The sequence below is a fragment of the Chenopodium quinoa genome, unplaced genomic scaffold (assembly GCF_001683475.1).
Source record: "Chenopodium quinoa cultivar QQ74 unplaced genomic scaffold, ASM168347v1, whole genome shotgun sequence".
Classification (NCBI taxonomy): Eukaryota; Viridiplantae; Streptophyta; class Magnoliopsida; order Caryophyllales; family Amaranthaceae; genus Chenopodium; species Chenopodium quinoa.
Window position 1 is genome coordinate 5,799,132 of NW_018744878.1, and position 22,651 is coordinate 5,821,782.

At 30.4% G+C, this 22,651-nt stretch overlaps 3 protein-coding genes and 1 non-coding gene across 6 annotated transcripts; 1 reads left to right on the forward strand and 3 right to left on the reverse strand.

Moving 5' to 3' along the window:
• Positions 1 to 2,988: 2,988 nt before the first annotated feature.
• On the reverse strand, positions 2,989 to 8,268 carry LOC110705778 (developmental protein SEPALLATA 1-like). 3 transcript variants are annotated; one of them, XM_021883710.1, is made up of 8 exons: positions 7,698 to 8,268; positions 5,199 to 5,277; positions 4,869 to 4,930; positions 4,620 to 4,719; positions 4,146 to 4,187; positions 3,784 to 3,837; positions 3,512 to 3,657; positions 2,989 to 3,410 (listed from the first exon to the last, which is right to left on the reverse strand). In XM_021883710.1, the coding sequence occupies exons 1-8, from the start codon at positions 7,880 to 7,882 to the stop codon at positions 3,311 to 3,313; spliced, it is 768 nt and encodes a 255-aa protein (XP_021739402.1). In that variant the 5' UTR covers positions 7,883 to 8,268; the 3' UTR covers positions 2,989 to 3,310. The 3 variants fall into 3 exon arrangements, with proteins under 3 accessions (XP_021739402.1, XP_021739403.1, XP_021739404.1); XM_021883711.1 differs by having other exon boundaries at positions 3,784 to 3,825; positions 7,698 to 8,262; XM_021883712.1 differs by lacking the exon at positions 3,784 to 3,837 and having other exon boundaries at positions 7,698 to 8,267.
• Positions 8,269 to 17,110: 8,842 nt separating this feature from the next.
• Positions 17,111 to 17,656, reverse strand: LOC110705337. Its single transcript, XM_021883170.1, has 2 exons — positions 17,496 to 17,656; positions 17,111 to 17,360 (listed from the first exon to the last, which is right to left on the reverse strand). The coding sequence occupies exons 1-2, from the start codon at positions 17,606 to 17,608 to the stop codon at positions 17,129 to 17,131; spliced, it is 345 nt and encodes a 114-aa protein (XP_021738862.1). The 5' UTR covers positions 17,609 to 17,656; the 3' UTR covers positions 17,111 to 17,128.
• Positions 17,657 to 17,745: 89 nt separating this feature from the next.
• TRNAI-AAU lies at positions 17,746 to 17,819 on the forward strand. Its single transcript has one exon. It is a non-coding gene; the product is annotated as a tRNA-Ile (tRNA).
• Positions 17,820 to 20,143: 2,324 nt separating this feature from the next.
• Positions 20,144 to 21,787, reverse strand: LOC110705780 (transcription factor MYB82-like). The gene is made up of 3 exons (XM_021883713.1): positions 21,542 to 21,787; positions 21,153 to 21,282; positions 20,144 to 20,993 (listed from the first exon to the last, which is right to left on the reverse strand). The coding sequence occupies exons 1-3, from the start codon at positions 21,738 to 21,740 to the stop codon at positions 20,420 to 20,422; spliced, it is 903 nt and encodes a 300-aa protein (XP_021739405.1). The 5' UTR covers positions 21,741 to 21,787; the 3' UTR covers positions 20,144 to 20,419.
• Positions 21,788 to 22,651: the final 864 nt, after the last annotated feature.

Below are 22,651 nucleotides of genomic sequence, written 5' to 3' on the forward strand. Positions count from 1 at the left end.
GAATTGAATTCAAAGGTAAATGTGGTCCCCATAATTTTAGCTTAAGCCAATGGTAATTTATAAATTAACAGATAAACATGAAATGAAATAAAACTATGTTTTAAGATTAATTTGCAGGGTATTAGGGGACCATACCACAAAGCCTGCATCAAATGGACTAATTAATTTTCATAAAATACAAGATTTATTCTCTTAAAAATCTCTTTAATCACACTATCTTTGGATTCTTGGACATTTTAAGTATGGGGGACCGTTGAAGCAACAAAGGAAATTTCGGATCATAAAAAGAAAGAATTAAGAGGACCAACAAAATTAATTATTTGAAGGGAAGTTTAATTTTTATAATCTTGGTAAATGGGGTGCAAACAATCTTAAAACACGCTGCGCAATGACCAAAATCATCTAATTCCATTTATCCAATTACAGTACAATTTTTTTTTTTTTTTAATTAAGGATGAAATTTGGTAGGCAAGTATGTTTGCCATTGTGCACTGAACCTAGGTTTAATTATACTCCATTAGCTGGTTCTACTGAGTACTACAAGTTTAGCAATTTGTATAAGGCCGGACATGTAATAGATAACTAGTGTATGGGCCGGGCAGATAACATGACACGTGAGTTATTTAGACTCAACATGCATGAAATTGGCCTAATCCGACATAAGTTCATCACTATGAGTAAGTCGACAATTAGGCACAATAGCTAACAATATTTATAGAACGGAACATCTATCAATATCACAACCTCACTCTATACAACACAAAATTTTCTTGGACCGTTTCAAGCATGTTATGTTTAAGCACGAGACTTATATAGTTATATATACAATACATGGGCTGTATATCAAGCCCATGCCCTCATATCCCATTAGAACAGTCCTATGATCAAATTATTAAGTTAATCAACGGTATATTTTGCTGAAAATGTAAGAAAAAAATTAAAAAATTGATAATAAATAACAAGGGAATAAAAATGAAAGTATAGGGATGCACAAAGAGTTGGAAATGGTAAAGTTTCTATAAGAAGGCAGGGGAAGAAGGAGACATGATGTACGAAGCTAGGACCTACGTTCCTTGCCTACGCCAATAAGTCCAACACCTAACCCAAAACCATGTTTTGCATGTTTACCTTTAAAGTTTGATCCGTACGCTAATTCCTTATTTTTATAGGTGCACTAAACTATACATTTGTTATTGTAAGTTTTTATACCTTGGTGCACTGAAATGAATATTTTTTATCAATTGCTAATTAACATGTTGTTAGTGTTTGAGCATTTCTAGCTAGTGACTCCTTGTTACCAAATTAGGTTACACTTAATTATTTTTTGACACAAGGTTACACTTAATTAGTTTCCATCTACACACCAAAAAGACCGAGGAACTTTTAAATCATAATTTATTTGGCAGGATTGTTTTTGTTAGTAGGATAATTTATTGTCTCCTCACTATGTAACTTGTCGAGTTGATGTTGATAGATAATACGAGTAAATTATTATGGACTATAGGATAATTTTCACTGAATATTAGTATATTACTAATAAGAGCTATCTAATTAATTGACGGAGATATAATAATCTTGCTTCTACTTTCTCGAGGTGTTATAGCCATTGTAAGAAATGCAGAGAAACAATAATTGATGGGAAAACCTCCCAAATAAGATGGAAGGTAAACCCTACAGCCAGGAATATCACCCGTGATTTTATATAATATGAGTTATTTGTATTGAACCTGTCTAATCTACTCGTCAATACTCAATAACTATCAAATATGATATTTTTAATTGTTTATTAAAATTGCTACTCGCTGTCTAGAAAAAATAATGTTCATCCACACTCTACTAATTATACTTCACTCTTACAAGAATACAAGTGGGAGTGTGAAAAGACAATGATTAAATACAAATTTCCCAAATAAATAAGACACCACCAAATAAAAAAAAAATAAAAAAAAATAAAAAAACTTGGGGAGTAAAGGCATTCACAAGTTCACACAATCACATAGATGCTTTATATGTTTGTTGAGTTAAGATGGACATGCACGTGAGGTGTTGGCCATTGAGTGATGGGCAATTAGCCCAAATTGATGGATGTACTTGACGTGATGGGCCTTTTCCGGGCATGAAATCGAACTCTAAGACCCTGATTGGACTACCCATTTCTAGGAAAACAACGATAAGAACGCACCACTGTTCACCGCTCACCACCTGTCGACACTCAACCGCCACGAGGTCCACAGATGGCAATAATTCACTTTGCCCCACTTATTTTCATTTTATACAGTGCAGAGAACATTACAAAGATTCATTGATGAGACGAGGTCCACAAATGTCAATTATATATTACTCGCTTAATTATTCTCATTTTATATGATGCAGAAAACATTACAAAGGTTCATTGATGCAGACGAGACTTGAAATTAGATAATACGATAAAAATTCTCATACAAATTCATTACAACTACATAGTTTAACTTTTTCAAAATGTTTCACTTATTCAATTATCAACTTGATGTAGTATTTTCCTTAAAATCAACTTCATGTAGTAAAATGTTTTAAAAGTTGAACATTAAGGTCTCTTGGATTAGAAAATGGACATCTCAACTCAACATTTAAGTCTCTTGGAGTATTACATGATAAAACAGGACATTATTGTTTTTAAGCACACGTGCGTTTTAAATTGACCCACCTAAAACTATGACTTCCACAGTTCCACTTCAATTGCTCTCCCATTAGAATGGAGGCCTAGGGCTTACCCTCCTTCTACTATGTATTAAATAATTATCAACTTCGATTTTAATGAGCAATATATACAATATGAAAGTATTTTGAATAATATTCATTATCGCTCCAAATGATTTTTTTAGTCTTTAACACAAGTATACATTTTTATAAAATCACAAAAAGTTGTTTTGAAAATAATTGATTGAAATTTCAAAACAACTCTTTAGTAAAAGAATAACATGACCGCATATATAAAAGAGGGCCCTAATATTTCATGGTAAATAAGTAAATTTATATTATCAAGCTAATACTGAAGACTAGAAATATTTCTGAGCATCACCTTAAAATATACTTCCACCTGCTTAAAGTCTCCTTAAAACTAAATTACATTACAAATTAAAAGTCAAACAAAGTCTAAAAGTTCCTTAATTAGAGTCTAATGCTCTTATGAGAATTATTAGGAGTTACACATACTTGCTGATGGAATTTACATTTTCACCCAGAAAAAAAGACAAGATAAAAAGGTAAATCAAAAGTAGTTGTTACATATAATAGCAATGCTTCCAATTTTTCATAGGGCAAAAAGTTAGCCCTAACTAAAGCATCCACCTTGCATCCATCCTGGTAAGAATCCAGGAACTTGTGCATGTGTTGTTGCAACACTCATCTGCTCAGTAGTTTCCGGGTTATACCTGCATCCATCCAACCAACCAACCAAACACGATTAAATTGTAGTCTGTATCGTGTTGTGCATTGCACGGGTTTTAAACTAGTAGTTTGGTTTCATGCTTACCCTATTTGAAGGGTAGGGTTGCAACCAAGGGGCTGGAAATTTAACAGCCCCTGAGATTGAGCGTGTTGCTGTCCATAGTGAACGTTCTGATCGGTACCATCCCATGATTGTCGGTATGGAGCATCCTTAATCGTGATCCGATCAAGCTACGTACCAATAAATCAAATTCCAAGATGTAATTGAAAATCAGACTCATAGGACAATTTGTACAATACATCCTAATTAATTATGCATATATATGAATGTTGAAGAAGCTATGATTGTTTTGTTACCTCAGTTTTCAAAGATTTATTAGCTTCCATTAGTGCATGTTCCTGTACGCATGACTACCATATTATTTTAATGATATACAATATGATCGGTTTATTTTTTCATGTTATAACATAGACACAATTAGTCTTCTAATATCTAAAAAAATTCACATAAATGAAACTAAAAATTTGTTTTAAAAAAAAAATGTTAATAATATTATTTTATATCAAAAATAAAGTAATATCAGTAGTTCATTTAAGAACTACAATATCATTAAAATATTATGATAGTCATATTTCAAACGACTACTATAGCATTTCCAATAAAAGTTGCATATAAAACAATTAGAATGTGATAATACTTGTACATACAAAGTACATACCTTGTGCTGAAGGTCAGTAAGTTGATCCACCATTGATTGAGTCTGCATAGATAGCAGCAGTACACACACATGTTTTTCAAGTTAGACATATATACTACTATACATTTCAGTGATTCCAATCCAACAAACAGTACACAAGGTTATTGCAGTTAAAAGTTGAAAAAGATAGTGGTTTCAATCTTATATCACAAAGTAATAAAATGAGTAGAAAATAGATCATGATGCACGCTTCAATTCATACAGAAATACAAGTACTTGATAAAATGATAGCAATAAAAATGCAAAAGCATGAATCTGATTAATAAAATGGAGAGACATCCTAAAGTAGTACACGTGACTAGTACTGAGCAAAGATTGTATTTGTACGCACTCTCTTAAATGTAGGGTAATGTAAATAAATATTAAATAACAGTTACACATTTGATTGTAATGAGATCAAGTGCTTGGTTTATGGTTACTAGTCTTACTACGTACCTTAGTTGATCTGATCTGCTTCAGAGAAGTCTCCAGCTGCCTCTCCAGCTGATCAAGCTCCTTCACATTCAGAGGCCCCAAGTCCTCTCCAAGTAAGTTTCTGAGTGTATAAAATAATGAAATAATACAACCATAAGTTCATAAAACAAAAATATTACTAGTCTCCAAGTAGTATTACATTCAGAATATTCTTCTAAAATACTAAACAGATTTGTTTCACAAAAATGATAGAGAGTACAAATATTTTACCTTTGAGTTCTTTGGAGTGATTCATATCTAGCTTTCAGCTTCAAGTACTCCCTGTAGCTGCTCTGTTGAGAACAAAGCAAAACAAAACAAATTAACATAAAATTCCAAACAAATAAAAAGTCCATTTATATTTACACTAATAAATATTCTTGCAGCAACTGCCTTATACGCAGCGTAGATACTGGATACCCTAAGGCAGTGTGTGATGACATGTTTGCACAAGCACAACCTTGATCAGGTGCATTCGGGTTGTGCCTAGAGTACATCCGGTTTATGATAGAATGTGTACAGAGATACAAATAATGAGCAAAAAATGGGATATATTATTACCTCAAGCTCTTTAGATGGCTTGTTGACTTCTACCCCACCATAGCTGCACTTCTGGTATCTCTCAAGTGTTTTGAGCATGCTGCATGCAATGCAAATATTAATTATATAATATTAACAAGCTTAGTTTATCAGTAATCCGTTGTAGTCTAGTTGGTCAGGATACTTGGCTCTCACCCGAGAGACCCGGGGTCCCGGCAACGGAATTTTTTTTCTTTTCTTTTTTCTTTTTTTTTTTTTTTTTATTGAATTTCTTTACCATCTAAAACATCTCAGTTTTATCTGGTGTTTTCTTCTGAACTGCATGGACTGCAAAGTCTTAAGACTCTTGACTCCTCACTTCACATCCTCTCTACACAAAGATCTTAGTAGCTAAAAGCTCGAAAATAAACGAGTTTTTTTGTAAAGCAATCTGATGGATGGGAATATATTGAGAGTGCATGATGCAGTCAAATTTTTAATTCAATGAATGGAAATATAGTTTTGTTAGGAAACATGTATGTAAAAACCTCAAGTTAAGCATACATGTATCAAGGCTAAGCTTTTTTCGTCTTATGGTGAAGGTCTGAAGGACATAACAATGGCCGAGCTAGATTAATTTAATTAGTGAAGACAGTAAAGTAACAAAGAAGTCAATCGAATTCAAATCAATGACTACAACAAACCATTTGTATAGGTAAATTTGCATATCACACACCTACAACATTGCCCTATTTAATTATATATATCTTTGTCATTAGGTCAATATGAAACCCCCTCTTTTTTCCATTAGGAAGCAGTATAACTGTACAAGGGCATGCTTATACAAATTAAAGTGCATCTAAACCCATAGTATGTGATGCAAAAACAATGTTGGTTGTATGATTGTATTAGTTGATTTGAACTAAAGAGTGGATATTAATGCAAAATTAAGTCCTATTATTGATAATTATAATTGCTTTCATTACTTATGTAACACTACTTGAGTAAAACTTGACAAGGAGATCAGATCAGGACATAAATAGGCAAATAGCATACCCAATACAGCTATTATAAAAGCACATTAATTTTTTACAAAATTTGAAAATAAGAAAAAGGATTTTTTTTTTTCCCTTCCCCTATACAAGGTCTTAAACATCAAAGTGAAAAGACAATTTAGCAAGCATATACTCCGTATAAGTAATCTGTGATTGAGTACACCATAGAGAATGTTTTGAACAATAAATTAATTTCAAAAATAATAATAATAATAATTATTATTATTATAATCATCAGTAAAACAGCTTTACTAAATAAAATATCAAGTAATTAATTGCAAACAACTTACAAATCTTTTACTTTCTCCTACCAATTCAAGCCCTTAAAAATAATTTGCCTTTAATTGTAGGCAAATAAACCAATATTAGAAAATTATAATTATTACTCTGTAGGATGATTTTATTTTTTACTGCTAAAACAATAGCAAGGGTATCATAATTAAGATATAAACCAATTATGGTCAAAATTTTAGGGTTTTCAATTTTCTTGGCCAAGATCAAATTCACACAATCATGTACAATTTTTTTAATCACTTTCCCATCTTACATATGTATACTATTTTTAGAGAAAATGTTGGCTGAACTTAATGAATACTTGAAATTTTGAGGGAAATGAAAATTTTAAATTATATACTATTTTTTTTTTAAAAAAAATTATATACTTCGCATAAAAGAGTTTTAGATCTAGGGAAAAATTCATAAACTTATACTCTAAATTTTAACAAAAAATGAGAAAGATATTTTAGGTTTATAATATAATAGCTTTGATCGGAAATCAGAGAAAAAAAAAAAAATTGTTGCACTTTAGGTTGAAATCAAAGCTACGATATAACATAAATTCTTAAATAAAGCAAGCTTTAAATTTTTTATTTTTAATTTTTGAGGTGTAATCTTGTAAGACTCAAACTCAGTTAAAAGCAAAGCTGATGTTGCTATAATTCAACAAAATCATGAGAATTCATGATGAATTTTCAGAAAGTAAGAGAAAAACACAACAATTAAACATCCAATGGATAAAGAAATGCACAGGTATTAAACTGATCTTCTAAAGTAACAAAACATCATATCAAATAAAACAAAGCTGCAATCCAAAGATCTAAAGTAGTACTGGTACTATAACATCTTTAACCTATGAATTTTTACTCTAGATCTTTAATTTAAACAATTATGTAAAAAAACAAAATTACTATTGTAGAAAAAATAAGCTTACAAAATCATACAAACTAAACCTATGAAATTTTTTATTAAAAAAATCTGACCAGATCTATTGAAAACAACAAGAAAGGCTCAAAGTTTTATTTCCATTCTAGGTAAGTAAAACATAAGATGGAAATAAAATAACCCAGATCTCAAAACTTTAAGACCAACCCAGAGTCCGGGTTGTTTAAATCAGGGCGACGTTTAGCTATTCACTAAATCGTAATCGTGACCAAAACATAAAATTAAAAAAAAAAAAAAACCCGGAAAGGCGGTATGTGATGATCACCTGGGTCCACTGCAGAATTCATAGAGTTTGCCACGGTTGGAGAAGATGATAAGAGCAACTTCAGCATCACAAAGCACAGAAAGTTCATAAGCTTTCTTCAACAAACCATTTCTTCTCTTTGCAAATGTCACCTGCCTGTTTATTTTGTTCTCTATCCTCTTTAGCTCAACTCTTCCTCTTCCCATTATTTTAATCTTTACTTTTTTTACCTCTTTTATAAATATATATTTTTTTCCTTAACAATATTATTTTCTAATATAATTTGGTTGAATCTAACAAACCTACCTCTTCTTGTCTATAATATTTTTGCTAAAAATTTCCCTCTTCTCTTAGACAAAACTACACCAAATTTGTGAAATAATAAAAATTTATAGTAAGAAAGAAGTTTTTGAAACCCTAAACAAAGCTATAAATATTAATGTGAAACATTGAAAAATGAAGAAATAAAAAAGAGGAGAGAGAAAAATGGGAAGAAAGAGAGAGAAAATTGCAAAGGTGAAGATGTGTTTTTGCCAGAATGAGGTCTAACAAGAGAGAGTTAGGGTTGGTATATGTGCTTTCATCACTTCATATATTAACTCCTGTGTTTTTTGTTTTTTATTTTTTTATTACTTGTTTTATTAAATTTTTCTCATACTATGTAATTTGATGCTTTTTCCCATTTTCATGTTTTCTTCTACTTTTGTTTATCCAAGTTGCATTCTTTAGAGCGTGAAGGTTAATTCCTTAAATTAACTTCAATTAAGCTAGCTAAGGTTTTAATTTATAAAAAGTAATCATAATTGGCTTTCATGATCAAATTAACTAATCTGTAGATGTGATCATGAGCTAGCTAAGTAAATATGAGATTTGGATCATACTGGAGCAAATTATATTTTTGGATTGGACCTATATTTGACACAACAAGTCTAAAAGTCGAGTCAGATCACGTAGTAAGGGCATGTTCTAATTTACTGAACTAAACTAAACTAAATTAAACTAAAATGAATTGAACTGTTTATGAGAGAAGGAAATTAAGAACTAAACTGAAATTAATTAAGCTGAAAAGAACAGGTCCTAAGGCCATGCTTTATAGATCGACTTTACTAAGAACATTCTCACCAAGCCCTAAAAATATTACATTCATTATCTAAAGCATAATTATTGACTTAAATAATACCCTACTTTATATAAAGTACTCGTATTAATTATTTTTTGAGAGATCGTTAACGAATAGACTATATATATGAGAAAAATCAGTGAATAGTTTGAAAGATAATGTATGTTAGGATGACAATTTTAGCTAGCTCCAATTATTAAAGCTATTAAGTGATAGTTAGAGAACAAAACCATCATCAAATTAGAAGAGGATGCATGCATGCATGCATGTAGGTCTAAAAAGTGATACATATATACTGATCTGATGAGTATGATGACTAAGAATTAGCTTATTCTTATATTATTAGGTAATTTTGTGAAAACAAAGGTAATACGGGGCATAATTAATTTCAAGACAATTTCATGTTTTATGTTGTTCAAGTAAGTCTTTATTTGGTCGTACTAATATTTTTATTTACTTCTAATGTACATTTTGCTAATTATTTAATATTCTATCGGAATTGATTGCAACATATTTTTAATTTTGTCACCAAAAACATGAATTGGCAACTTTATGGTTTAGAACAATTACCCAAAAAAGGTTACTTGGTATAACTTATAACACATACACAAGTCATGAAGTCAAGCTAAAAGAGTTGTAAGTTGTCAAGATTTATTATCAAATGAAATATAGAGTAAATAAAAAAAAAAAAGTACTTGATCACTCATATTTTATTTGGAAAAAACAATAATAAATCAGAGAATCGCACGGATTGCTGCTCACAACAGTTAAGCAATTAGTTAGTTTACTAAATGCAATAGATCTTACGGGTCGTACAAGCGTTATGATGAAGTTGCTAGGGTTGCTGGCTTTTGTGTATGGAAGTTCATTCAAGTCCATTTAATCCGAGCTTTAACACTCTCTAAAGTGACGTGACAACAACCATGCAACATTGATAATTAATGTTAGGGTTCTATACTTCATTTTGTGGTCTTTACTAAGTTAATCATAATATACCGTCAACTGTGTGACTGTGTCCAGTAATCCACACCTAAAATTGAATCGCATTCATATTGATACACAATAGGCCATGTTCACTTTACTTTTAAAAAATTCTCCTTAATATTTAGCAAATATAATTTTAATTCAATAAATATCAGACTATCACTCTATAGTCTATTAGTAAACATTAAAGAACAAATATCATAAAGAATTAGTAAAAATAAATTTTAATTAGAAAAATTAATTTTGGTTTGATAAAAATGATTTTAATTAAATAAATAAGTTAAGATAATAGGGCCTAATTGGATTGGAGTATGATTTAATTAACTTACAAGATTAGTTTATACGAGAGTAAGGAATAGCTCAAGTGGTAAAGCTTTCCTCCGAATTCAATGGATTCTGGGATCGATTCTCATTCCCGGCCTTTTGGCTCTTAAACACACATACCCAAAAAAAAAAACAAAAAAAAAGAGTTTATGCGGAGTAAGTAGTGATTTTATCCGATTACACCTAACCCTTTATGTATCCAAGTACAATAATACGAGTACACAATTAATGTGAATTCCGACGAAGGATATGAAACAGCGCGAACCCTTGAACCTAGCCCTCGGACTCTACCTTTTTTTTTCAAAATTGATTTTTATGGAGTAAATATTACTGATTAATACTCCGTACCTTTTTAATACGTACTCCGTAGAAATATTATTGATTAATACGGAGTACTTCGTATGGAATATTGTTTAAGACGGTAGCGTTAAATGACGCGCTTTTGACAACGTGATGAAAATACTGGTAGTATATTTATCTCCTACAAATTCTGTACTACGTCTATCTACCGTCGTCGTTAAAAAATCTTAACGTTTCTTAAAAAAAATAAAAAAAGAGAAAAGAAAATTCTTAACGTCGTCACATAACTTAAAATGGTTGTCCACGTGTCGTTTCTTGAATGGATAGCCATCATTTTCATGCAGCATCCTTTTATTTCACTTTCACCATGTGACACTGTAAAAAAATTAAATCCTCAAAATGGTATGCCCACTTGCATTTTCCTTGCCACTTTTTTCATGTACATAAACTTATAAAAGTCCATCATAGATTCATAGTACTTGTAATAAAAGCGTTACATGTGAGCTATTCACTTCAATTTCATTTTTTTCTCACCAAGACAACAAAGGTGAACTAGATACATATATATATATATATTAGATTTAATTAAATTAAGCTAAATATCTATATATATATATATATATATATATATATATATATATATATATATATAGGAAATACTGTAATTCTTACTTTATGTAAAGCCTTTATGAATTGTGATTAAATTTTAATATTTCTGAACTGATTTAATTTTTCATTGCGTGATAGAGTAGATCATGGAATATGAAACGAAAAGAAGCATTCACACCTAATGATGTTGATGCAAATGTTGATTTGAAATAATGCTCTCTAATATAAGATCCAAATTTGGTTTTAATTAGCTAGTAGTTATATTATTACTATATATGGTCGTTGATAAGTGGTATAGTACTTTATAGTAGACATAATCTTTTAAACTCAATTTAGATATTTTGTGACTTTTTAAATGCGTCTAATATATACTTCTAACTTAATTAGGTTAAAGAAATTAGTGATCTACCCGAATTTACTCATAAAAGTTAGTAAAAGCAGTACATTAGCTTGTATAATTAGATTTCTCTCTTTCAAGTGAGGCCAAACTTAAACATCTTTTCAGACTAGAATTTCATGTACCTTCGAGAAGCAACAACCCTAATCGAGCTACCACTTAAAGTAATCTAAATCCACTACATAATTAACTTCATGTAAACATGGTGAATGAAATATGTATGTACCCAAAAGACCGTGCAAAACATGTATTGTTAACTAATTACTCCGTAGCCTTCATATATGAGATGAATTTACCGCCGTATGTATACATCCATGGCTAGCTTTATTAATTAAAATAGAGAACCATAATTTCCCAAAAGCTTTGTCATAATATATACTTATTAATAGCAAAAAAATAAATATTTTTACTTGATAAAACTAAACTGTTTGGCTCAAATTCGTGCATAATTATGAAAAGTTTCTTTCTTAAGTCTCTCCAATGAACGCATACAACATAAGTACATGTGTCATGGAGTGTCTAAATTATGTCGCTAGAAACGTGTCCAATTAAAACGTATTGCTAGTTGAATGTTGAATTGCTGGTAGTCTTTAAGGGAAATTAAATGTTGAAAGAAACGTGCTTCGAATTATTTTTCCTCAAGGATTTATTTCGATTTTAATTTAGTATTATCCAGAATGATTCTCGGCTCTAATAAAAATCCGATTTGCAACAATTTTGTAAAATTCGGAGTAACTAGATATGCATGTTAACATACATTTTTTTTTCTTTACTTGGGTGCACTTAAAAATCATTTTGTATTTAAATATGTAAATTTATTTGTACACTGATAGAGTATAAAACATATTCCTGAACCACAATCATGAGTTTAAGATTTTTGGTTGAGATGGTCCACTAACATGGTATCCGAGTCCAAAAGGCCTTTCATGTGAGGGGAAGTGATAGAGTATAAAACACATTCCTGGGCCTCAACCATGAGCTTAAGCTTTTGGTTGAGATGGTCCACAAATATACACAATACATTAGTGTTACATACTGGTTTGGGTTAGATCCATCACCAAGAAAGAGTCTATTTCACAAGACCAAAGCAGGTTACATCCTTAAACAATATGCCGCGGCAATAGGAGAAGTAGTCCCTTAGCCTTATAAAGTGTTATCCCACTCTGCTTTTATCAATTTGAGACATTTATATATGTTGTTTGGGATGACTAACTATATTTCAAAAATTATGCTTATTTACCCATACAATTTATGCCGATTATTATGTAAATAACATGAATTGATCAAACTTGAAAAATTAGGTTTTATAGATTAACGGTTAAGATTAGGGGTTAAGTAAAGAAATCTCAACCACCTTCCCCGAATCCCCCCCCCCCAACAAGAACTACTCCCAAGCACAACTGCACAAGTAGATAATTGAGCTTGTTTGGTTAACCTTCAAGAGCGTAGGAAATTTTGATGGGAATTTGCATATGGGGTGGTTGTTTGACTTGGCAATAAAATTTGAAAAAAGAGGAAATAGAAAATCTTGGGAATTTGAACTTCTCACAAAATATAGAAAATAAATTACCACATCATTCCTTGGTCAATCAAAATTCAAGGAAATTTCAAATGCCCTTGTTCTAAGGGCCTGTTCTCTTCAGCTTTTCAGTTTAGTTCAGTTCAACTTCAATAAGTTCAGTTCAGTTCTTATCTTAATATCCTTCTCTTATAAAATATTCAGTTCAGTTCAGTCAATCAGAACAGGCTCTTCATCAAACAAAATTCCTAGGAATTGCAAGTGAGAACTAATTTCCTTTGTAATATGATTTTCTATAGGAATTTACTTCCCCTGGAAACCAAACATGCCAGACTTGAACATGTAACATCTAATTAAGTCATAAAGTGCTCTACCCACCATGTCCATCAAGGTCATCTAATGCAATGGCAAGATAATTAGTATAGGTAGTACAATATGGATCGAAGTACTAATGTAGATCTTTTGAATGAAGTCACTCTTTTTCGAATAAAAACTTACGATTGTTTAAACCATGGATACACTAATACACCATGTAGGTGTACATGGATAACTGCTCACCTTGTGTAACATTATTATGGTATAAAGGAAATGTTACATCTTGTATATCAATCAAAACGCTAATCTTATCGTATATTAAATGAAATTTATCTTTACAAAGAGAAATTAACATCATTTACTGTACATGTTTTGGCATTGAGAAAGTAGTTTCTCCAATCGATTGTCAATCACTCAAATAATTTGAAAATATCTGATAAATAAATGTTGCAAGAGTCAAGACACATACTACAGTTTATGGTTACAGACAAAGATCTCTTAAGTAAATGATTGTGCTAACCCCCTAACAAACTTAGAACAACCTTTTACGTAGTGTACAATTTGTCACCACCATCTCTGTAATTTTTGTCTGTAAAATCAATGAACAATGCTAATTTCCGAGTTTTTTTTTTTTTTTACTTTCAGATAAATATAAATTAAAGTATTTTTTTACTATTTAAACAAAAAAGAAAAAAGTATTTTTATTTTTTTCAATTTAATTTGGATATGATTGTTTTTACCTTTGTCCAAACAAGCCGCAAACATCACGTACGTGTCAATTTATGAGTGGCTAATTGGAAGTTATTTGGAACAGTAATTCAGGTGATTGAAGTGCCGTGACATGTTAATGAGTGACGGCAGTGTCTGAACAGTAATTTCGGCCGTTGGATTTCCGTTTTTTTACTCATAAATTTTGTGCTCTGTTTGGCTTCTTTGCTTGACATTTGTCCTATAAATTCAGAAGAAAAAAATTACCCCTAAAACTCTAGTGAACTGTAGTAACTTGGGCAATATGTTATTTTAAGATTTGTTTTATTTGATATAATTAGAGATGCAATGTGAAATAGTCTACGGTCTAAAGTTTGAAATTTACTAACAGGGTACTTGTTCCGTGAAAACATTTTCGATCTTAAAATAATTAGAGTACTAATAAGGATAATAAGGTTGTGAATGATCGATTGACTATGCTTTAGGGTTATTATGCAAGCAATAGAAGTACAATCACAATAATCTTTCAGGACTTTCTAATGTAGATATTGTAGCTTTGTTATGTTTAATACAAGTAATATTCTGATTGTTTAGTAGTTAGGGCACACATATATCACTTTTTAAAGCAAACACAAAATATTTAAATTGGGTAACACATGAACGTGACAATTTATTTACGGAGTATAACGAAGAAAAACAAACTCATAGTGTGATTAGCGTCAAAGTCGAGGTTGACATTCAATTTAATGGAGTAAATTTCGAAATTGATAACTTGAAACCAAAAAACTGCTAAGAATTTATTTTTATTTTTAATTTTTTTGGTTCTTTTTAGACATTTATAGTAGATTTGAAATAGTATTATTGAGTACGTACATCATAAGCGACACAACATTGTCTTTAGATCTTTACAACAAAATAGTAACCTAAACACTATTATTGACCCCTGGTAGTTGTGGTGGTTGTGGTTCCTCTTCATCAACCAATCGCGGTCGAGTACGTAAATACTCTTGCCAATCGCGGTCGAGTATTTTTTCATTCCTCTTAATTCTCTTTTTCTCCTCCCGGTGAATAGAGCAACACAGGCAACAGGCGCAAAGAAATAAAAGAGCCACAATGCAGGCTTCTACAACTATTATTATTGCTCCATCATGGCGCTTTAAGTCCTTTAACCAATGCTTAGCTATGTTATAGGAAAACTTCATTCTTCTTCACCCAATCAATATAATTTTATGTTGTTTAAGAAATTATATTAACAATGTAAATCAATTGATGTTCTTAATTAATTAAATAATGTGTTAAAAAAGTACTAACGATTTCTTACCTTTTTTTTAGTACAATAATTTCAAAGTTTAGTAATTTTACTCCTTCAAAAAAAAAAAAAAAAAAAAAATTCGGACCCTTATTATGCATCATATAATTTTAATTTTGGGAACTATTTGCGTAGAAACATTATGTGGAAACTTTAGTTACTAAAATATTAACCCCAAAAGAGAACTAGATGTTAACAAAAATAAATCATATGGCATGGAATATATATATCTATAATCCTATTTTGTTAAATTTCTAAAATTCTTGATTTATAATAATGTGAATAAATTTGGCTTCCAAATGAGGAGTTTTGGTCAAATCATAACTATTATGAAGAATATACTTTTGCATATAACAAGGATATTCTTACCAAGCTTAATCCGATTTAAAAAATAAAATAGTTTAGATCCAATTTTAAAAAAATTTCCGTTATATAAAACATACTTCGTGTACAATGGTATGAATATGACTATTTTATTAGATGCGGTACATGTCATTATTCAAATAAACTGTGTCCAAATTAATAAAATGTCCAAAAATCTATATGACTTACTCGTATGTTTTAGGAATGCAAAGCATTATAGGAAGTTTATTTTATGGACATTTTGGTTTCAACGTGTTTAGAATTGTTATAATTTTAGGTTCTAGCTTAGCCAAAATGGTCGGGAAAATGTTTCTTTGATACTAAAAAAAAACCATACACAGTGACGTGCTTTCACAAGCAAATGCCTAATATGGCTATCAAACTTTGACCTTCTACTTACCATAGTCACCTCCAAAGCTAGAATTAATGCTATGTTGAAGTGTACGACCTTTCAGGTTTGCCTTTTACACACGCTTTTAAAGTGGTGGAGTTCCATTGAGTAAAGGAAATTATGAAGATTAGTGAAGTTTGTTTGATTAGTGAAAAAAAAAGTGAGATTTGTTTGGTTAAAATTGAACAAAAATTGATTTAACCAATAATAGATGATAAAGGGTGTACGATTAATTATGATACAGAGCAATATCCCCTTAAAAATACAAAATTGATACGGAGTAATAACTTTTACTTGGAATTTTTTTTACTACCTTCATTCCATAATTTTTGCAACTTTAGAGTGTTATTTATGAGATATAAAATATTCCAAAGTTACCAAAAATATAAAACGAAGATAATATAAAAAATATATATATAAAAAAGAAAAAATAAAATAAAAATGACCCACGTTGATAAAAAAAAAAAATGACATTTCTTAATTGGACTGAATATGGCCCAAAGAGTATGGGCCTGCATGATCGTTCAATTTAGATAGGATGCCACAATCGGCCCTTATTTTTACTCGCAGAAATCTCTAAAGCCATTTACTTGGGACTGAGTATAATTTTGTACTTTACGTTTTCTAATACAAGTAGTAATGTTTTGTTTGTCCAAGAACTTAAGCCAAGTTATAAATTTGCGAAAATTGTCCTTCAAAATAGTTTGCAATGACGGAGTACTATACAAAATGTAGGATCTTAGTAATTTATCTAACTATTATGCCAAAACCTCAATAGCAATTGCAAATGATTTAGAATATGCTTAGAAGCTGAAATATCTAGTTGATTCAAATAAGAATCTAAATTTTGTTTAATAAAAATTACATCAAAACATCTCATGTATAAATTTCCATGCTTTATGTAAAAAATACTTATTTGTTGGCACCAAAACATATATTAATCTCTTTTATTGGATTAACCATTAATCAAAAAAATCATACACATAGAAATAAACCAACATACAAAGTACATATATCATAGAAAATCTTCTAAGTTCTAATTCAAAACAAGGTACAAACTTTTGTATCATAATAAACTATCATACTCCATAATAATTTACATTAATAATAATCTTATTGTGATTCAGTAAAAGCTTGGTAACATTGAGGGCAATGAAAATGACCCTTAGCTCCACAATTAACACAGGGTATTGAACTCTGATTGGATTCGAATCGATCCGAAACTAAATCACCCATTGGATTACTCAGTCCAAATAATCCACCCGGTTTAACTAATCCGGATCCTTTACATTTTTTGCAAGGTATCAGCTTTACATCCCCACATCTCCTGCACATCTTCAATGAACTGCAAATTAAACCAACAACAATATAAACGACCCGTGAAGTCAAGTTTAAATTACACTATCAGCGTGACTATTAATTCTAGACGAAACATGAATAAAATACACATATCGTATAGTAAATTAATTAGAAAGTGTACCTTCTTTGGGAAGAGGAGATGAAGGCATCAACTTTAGGGGCAGCAATAGTGGCACAAAGGAGGAAAGCACCAACCCCTAAACCTGCAATTTCACTTGCTGTGATATTTTCCATTTTCTTTTTTTCTCTCTCTTCAATGACTAATATGATAGCAGATTTTATTTTGGTTGTTCATTATCCAACTTTATCCTCATTTTAGTGCAGAATGAATCTCCTTATGATTATTAACAAATGCACATATTATTAACAGTGGCCTATTAGCTCAGTTGGTTAGAGCGTGGTGCTAATAACGCCAAGGTCGCAGGTTCGACCCCTGCATGGGCCAATTTTTTCTTTTTCCAAAACATTTATGGTGTTTAATTCCATACACTAAGCCCCAAATCCTGGCCTGTTAGTGTTTCCGTATTTATATTAGCCACTAGGTCTGGTGCCTTTTTTGTGTATATTAAAGATATACTCTCATAAAATTTGAGCTAAGGTATACTCTCATAAAATTTAAGCTAAGATATAATCTCATAGAATTTGAGCTAAGATATAATCTTGATATATAATTAAGATTAGCTAATTTTATATTTTTCATATTACGATTCAATCTAAATCAAAGTTGAGATATTTATATTATTGGTCAACTATAACATGATGAGTTTTACTTAATAAATCTTTCCTAACCCTAGCTATAGAAGGGAAGAAAATAGCTAGCTAGGTCCTAATTAATGATTCGACTAACATACACTTTCGGTTTTAGGGTAAAACAATTTTTTTTTTTTTATTAATTTTTTTTGGATGATAAAAACAAACATAAAATAAAGAGGTCATCTAAACCTTTTTCCAGGTAAAACTAAAAACAGTATATGACCTTTCAAAAAAGCAATCTAATTAGCACTAATTAATTCTAATAATAGCAATTTCCACAAAAAGCAAGCATTACAAAGACTATTAACATCTGTACATTGGTCCCCTACATTGCCATACCTCTTTGGTTAATTAATTCTTACTTAATTAATTAACTTTAAGCATAGTTCCATAATCTATTGGCATTCTAATCTACGCTTATTGTCAACTTTATATTAAGATGATGCATTCTTTCATTCATTTTGTTCTTGAAGTTTCATCGCATGCAAAATTCTCATCCATATATTCAATGGCGTCACAATATATTATAATGTGCTTTCCTATTATGCACTTTCGATCGTGAACTTTACAACCTTTTTTTTCATGGCTACCTATTTGTATTAACAATGAATTAAAGCCATGAAACTAATTATGATCGACTTGCATACGTGTTATCGATAATTTATCATTAATTATATATCGGAGATATAATGAAATCTCTTTATGACATTGAGGTAATGTTAGTTTTGTGTTCTAAATATGGAGATAAACAAGTACTCCTTTTCGTCCCTAAAAGACTGGCTTATTACGTTTTTTATTCAAACTTTAAAACTCAAAATATATAGGGAGATAAACAATTTGATCTGATGATAACCTTTTCAATGTTCAAGTTTTATTATATTGTAAATATATGCAATTATGTTTTAGTAAAATGATAAATTTGTATTCTAAAAATCTACCCAATACATTAAGATTAATTCAAGAATATATTACACATTAACACTTAAAATTTTCGTATAATAGTAAGAAATTATGTTAAAACTCATATGAATATGATCACCTGAAACTGGTAAGGAGCTCTGACTACTTGAGATTTCATTCACTCTCATCATATTCATAAGTTATTGATAACACTCTCTTTTTATATGGTATACATTTAAAACAAAGTACAATTTATATCTTCATACAAGTGTATATATTTTATATAAATTTCCATACGTAGATGAAGTGTATAACTATTCTCTTACTTTATGTATGTTTAAAACGGATCCTATGACATTTAGTCTTAAAATAGATTCTAGCTTTTTTATTATATTCCATAGAGCGCACTAATATGTTCATTTCTTCCAATTAGTGTTCATTTACAACTTTAATTAGCAGCACTAATGTGTTTACTTCTTAAGTTGATGCAATGTTCTTCGTCCAATAAGTATAATTGTTGCTCATCACTTTTATCTCTGAGCGAGATAGGGGTTCGATTCTTCATTCCACACTTGGAGGGATACCCTATTCCTTACTCCGATCCATCCCCCATTAGGGTTAATTGGACACTTGTAGGGTTCAATCTCAAGTACAAGCATATAATTCGCTTTATCGAATATTTGATTTCATTGTCTTTTATTTATAAGAAATTTGGAAAGATTATGGAATATTTGATGATTTCATGATTTTGAATTTTTTTTTTTTTTTTTGGTTCTAACTTGAGCCTAGGATCGGAAGTGTTATAACACATACTTTTCATACATTCAGTAAGGGTTAGAAGATCCAGTACGTTACATAAATATAGTCACATCTGTTTTTGTGATACATATAAAAAATATCCGAACAACACTTAAGTGTATGTAACATAATTATAACACTAAAGATTAAATAATCAAGACCATGCAAATTAAGAATAGCTGGCTAATAAATAAGAAATTAAAATGAATAATAATAAAAATTAAGATCTGATTGAAGAATTAAGAAGTATATTACATACAACATACGAACAATTTAAAAATTGCATGCTCTACAGCAGCAGTCGTACAAAGTCAAAAGTGAAGCCTGAATAACTTGCATTATACAGCGCAGACCTTTCTCTTTTGCTTTATTACCAAACGTTAACCAATGATCATCATATACGTGCATTACAACCAAATTAAAACTAAATAAATTTTTTTTAAAAAAAAAAAAAAAAAAAAAAAAAAAAAACTAATAATAATGTACGATTACACATCATTAGCTGGCCTAATAATAATAATAAGTATTATCTTACAAGAACACCAATAATAATGTTTAAGATGAAGAAATTAAACTATATGATTAATATGCTCTCTAAAAAATGTAACCTCCATTATAAATATTGTTTAAATCCCCTTCCCAAGAGAATCCATTATTATTATTAGTGTTAATAATAATATTATTAGTTGTACTACTATTAGTACTAGCTTGGTTTTGTAGTGATAGTGCCATCTTACTACAGTATTGAGAAGTATCAGCTTGTTGCATTTGTTCACCAAAGTTCCATAGACTCCCCCACCACGAACCGTCTTGATCGTTACACGTGGTGTCCATCCAAGAAGACGCCGCGATCATCATCAAGTTTGGCTCCTCTATGGTGGTGTTGTTTGGGTTGTTCATCATGAACATAACCTCTTGCTTATTATTGTTATTTGGACTATTTTCTTGAGATGGAGGAACTTGTTGGTTCATTGGTTCATTTTTGGTTCCTTGTTGGACTTGTGGTTGGGGTTGTGGCCGTAGTACTGGCTTAGGTTTTAGGTTTTGGCCGGATTTTCGTCTTTCAGAGGCTTTTCGAGATCTTTCCTTCTTCTTGAAATGAGTTCGCCAATAATTCTTGATTTCATTGTCTGTTCTTCCTGGTAAATATCTTGCAATCGTCGACCATCTATACAAATAATGATAAAAATAGATAATTAGTACATGTTTTTTTTCTTCTTCTAATAATCCTTTTATAACTAAACGTGTTAGAATCATTTTTATTATCTTGGAAAATAAGTTGTTACGTATTATATATAGAAAGTAAAATTAAATTAAAGTATCTTACTTGTTACCCCAAATAGAATGTAATTCAATAATGATGCCTTCTTCTTGAGGGGTAATTTGACCTCTCTTAAGTCCTGGCCTTAGGTAGTTCACCCACCTTAGCCTGCAACTCTTCCCACTCCTATTCAATCCTGTACAAGCCCCAAATTTCACTAAAATCAATAATCAAACAAGAGAAAAATTAAACTCGATACATGGATTTATTATCGTGTTTAAAATAAGTCACTAACTCTTTCAAAAACTATAATAAGTCAACTGTTGGTTCGTGGTGGTTGGAGGTAAATTAAAGGTTCGTTTTTGCAGACATATGAACCTAACAGGTTATACTAAGCAGAGACTCGTGTTTTGTAACGTGCACAATGGAGAATGTGCACTAGATTAAATTATTACCTGCACAACGGGCGACGGAGCTCCATCTACCTTCGCCATGCAAATTGACATATTCAATGAGAAGCTTATCTTCTTCAGGAGTCCAAGGTCCCTTCCTCCAACCTTGTTGTTGTTGTTGAACAGGCCAAGCTGCCATCAAACTGCCTACCATTTTTAGAACTTTGACTATATTTTTGTCTGCTGCCAAACTTTGAGACATGCACTCACACACACACACTCTTTAAGGCTTCTAAACTACAACATATATATAGTTGTATAACATACACACTTTGCTAGTCATATCAACCCTTGAAAAGAAATAAAAATCTTGTATGGCACTCAATATATGGTGACCTCATCGACCACTTAGTCTTTAACTATTATATTAAATTATACTTGTTATGTTGTACTCACTTCATCCATTGCTGCTATTATATGTTAATTTTTTATTTGACTGTGATTTTAGATAATGATTTTGAATTCTTATACCACTTGTGGTATTATTATGTTTGTCGGATCATTAATTAGTTAAACTATAATAATAAAAATAAGCGATTGAAAAAACGTATGTTTCTAATGTTACATGAAAGGTTAACAATATTTTTTTTATTAAAAGTTATGCTAGATATATAAATTAAAGACTCAATTGATATGACAAAAAAAAAAGAGGTTAAATGATATGATAATATTTGTATGATGATTACAAGCTTTAAAAAAGGTGAGATGCGTTCGTAGTACAATATTGTTGCTTATATCTTACTTTGTCTAAGCATAAGAAAAGAAACTCACAAATTATAGAATCAAACCAATGTAAAATTTAATGAAATAATATACAAATTACTCATAAAAATATGCAATAAAAGCTTATTCAAAGAGGGAAAAAAAAAAAAAACTTGTTTGCTTGTTATTATTTGAAGTTCACGTACATAGGTCATTAGGTTGCAGTTGTTTGATATATTGCTAATTTGTTATGGGGTATGTATCATGTATCTTATCCATAATGATCAGATGAGACTGATTTGAAGATTATATGCTCATATATTTTGTTAGAATATGCCTTGAATTGTAATTTTGGGCTATAATATTTTATTAGGCCTATTGTGTTTTTTTGTTCGTTTTGGATATAGTATA

What these genes read in the sequence shown, in the direction of transcription:
- LOC110705778 (XM_021883710.1), bottom strand. Translation starts at nt 7,882, where the DNA reads ATGGGAAGAGGAAGAGTTGAGCTAAAGAGGATAGAGAACAAAATAAAC. An exon ending in AGCCATCTAAAGAGCTTGAG is followed by an intron (nt 4,931 to 5,198) that starts GTAATAATATAT and finishes TGTTCTCAACAG; the next exon opens with AGCAGCTACAGGGAGTACTT. An exon ending in TTACTGACCTTCAGCACAAG is followed by an intron (nt 3,838 to 4,145) that starts GTATGTACTTTG and finishes ATAATATGGTAG; the next exon opens with TCATGCGTACAGGAACATGC.
- LOC110705337 (XM_021883170.1), bottom strand. Translation starts at nt 17,608, where the DNA reads ATGGAAAATATCACAGCAAGTGAAATTGCAGGTTTAGGGGTTGGTGCT. An exon ending in ATCTCCTCTTCCCAAAGAAG is followed by an intron (nt 17,361 to 17,495) that starts GTACACTTTCTA and finishes TTTAATTTGCAG; the next exon opens with TTCATTGAAGATGTGCAGGA.
- LOC110705780 (XM_021883713.1), bottom strand. Translation starts at nt 21,740, where the DNA reads ATGTCTCAAAGTTTGGCAGCAGACAAAAATATAGTCAAAGTTCTAAAA. An exon ending in CTCCGTCGCCCGTTGTGCAG is followed by an intron (nt 21,283 to 21,541) that starts GTAATAATTTAA and finishes GGGCTTGTACAG; the next exon opens with GATTGAATAGGAGTGGGAAG. An exon ending in CATTCTATTTGGGGTAACAA is followed by an intron (nt 20,994 to 21,152) that starts GTAAGATACTTT and finishes TTATTTGTATAG; the next exon opens with ATGGTCGACGATTGCAAGAT.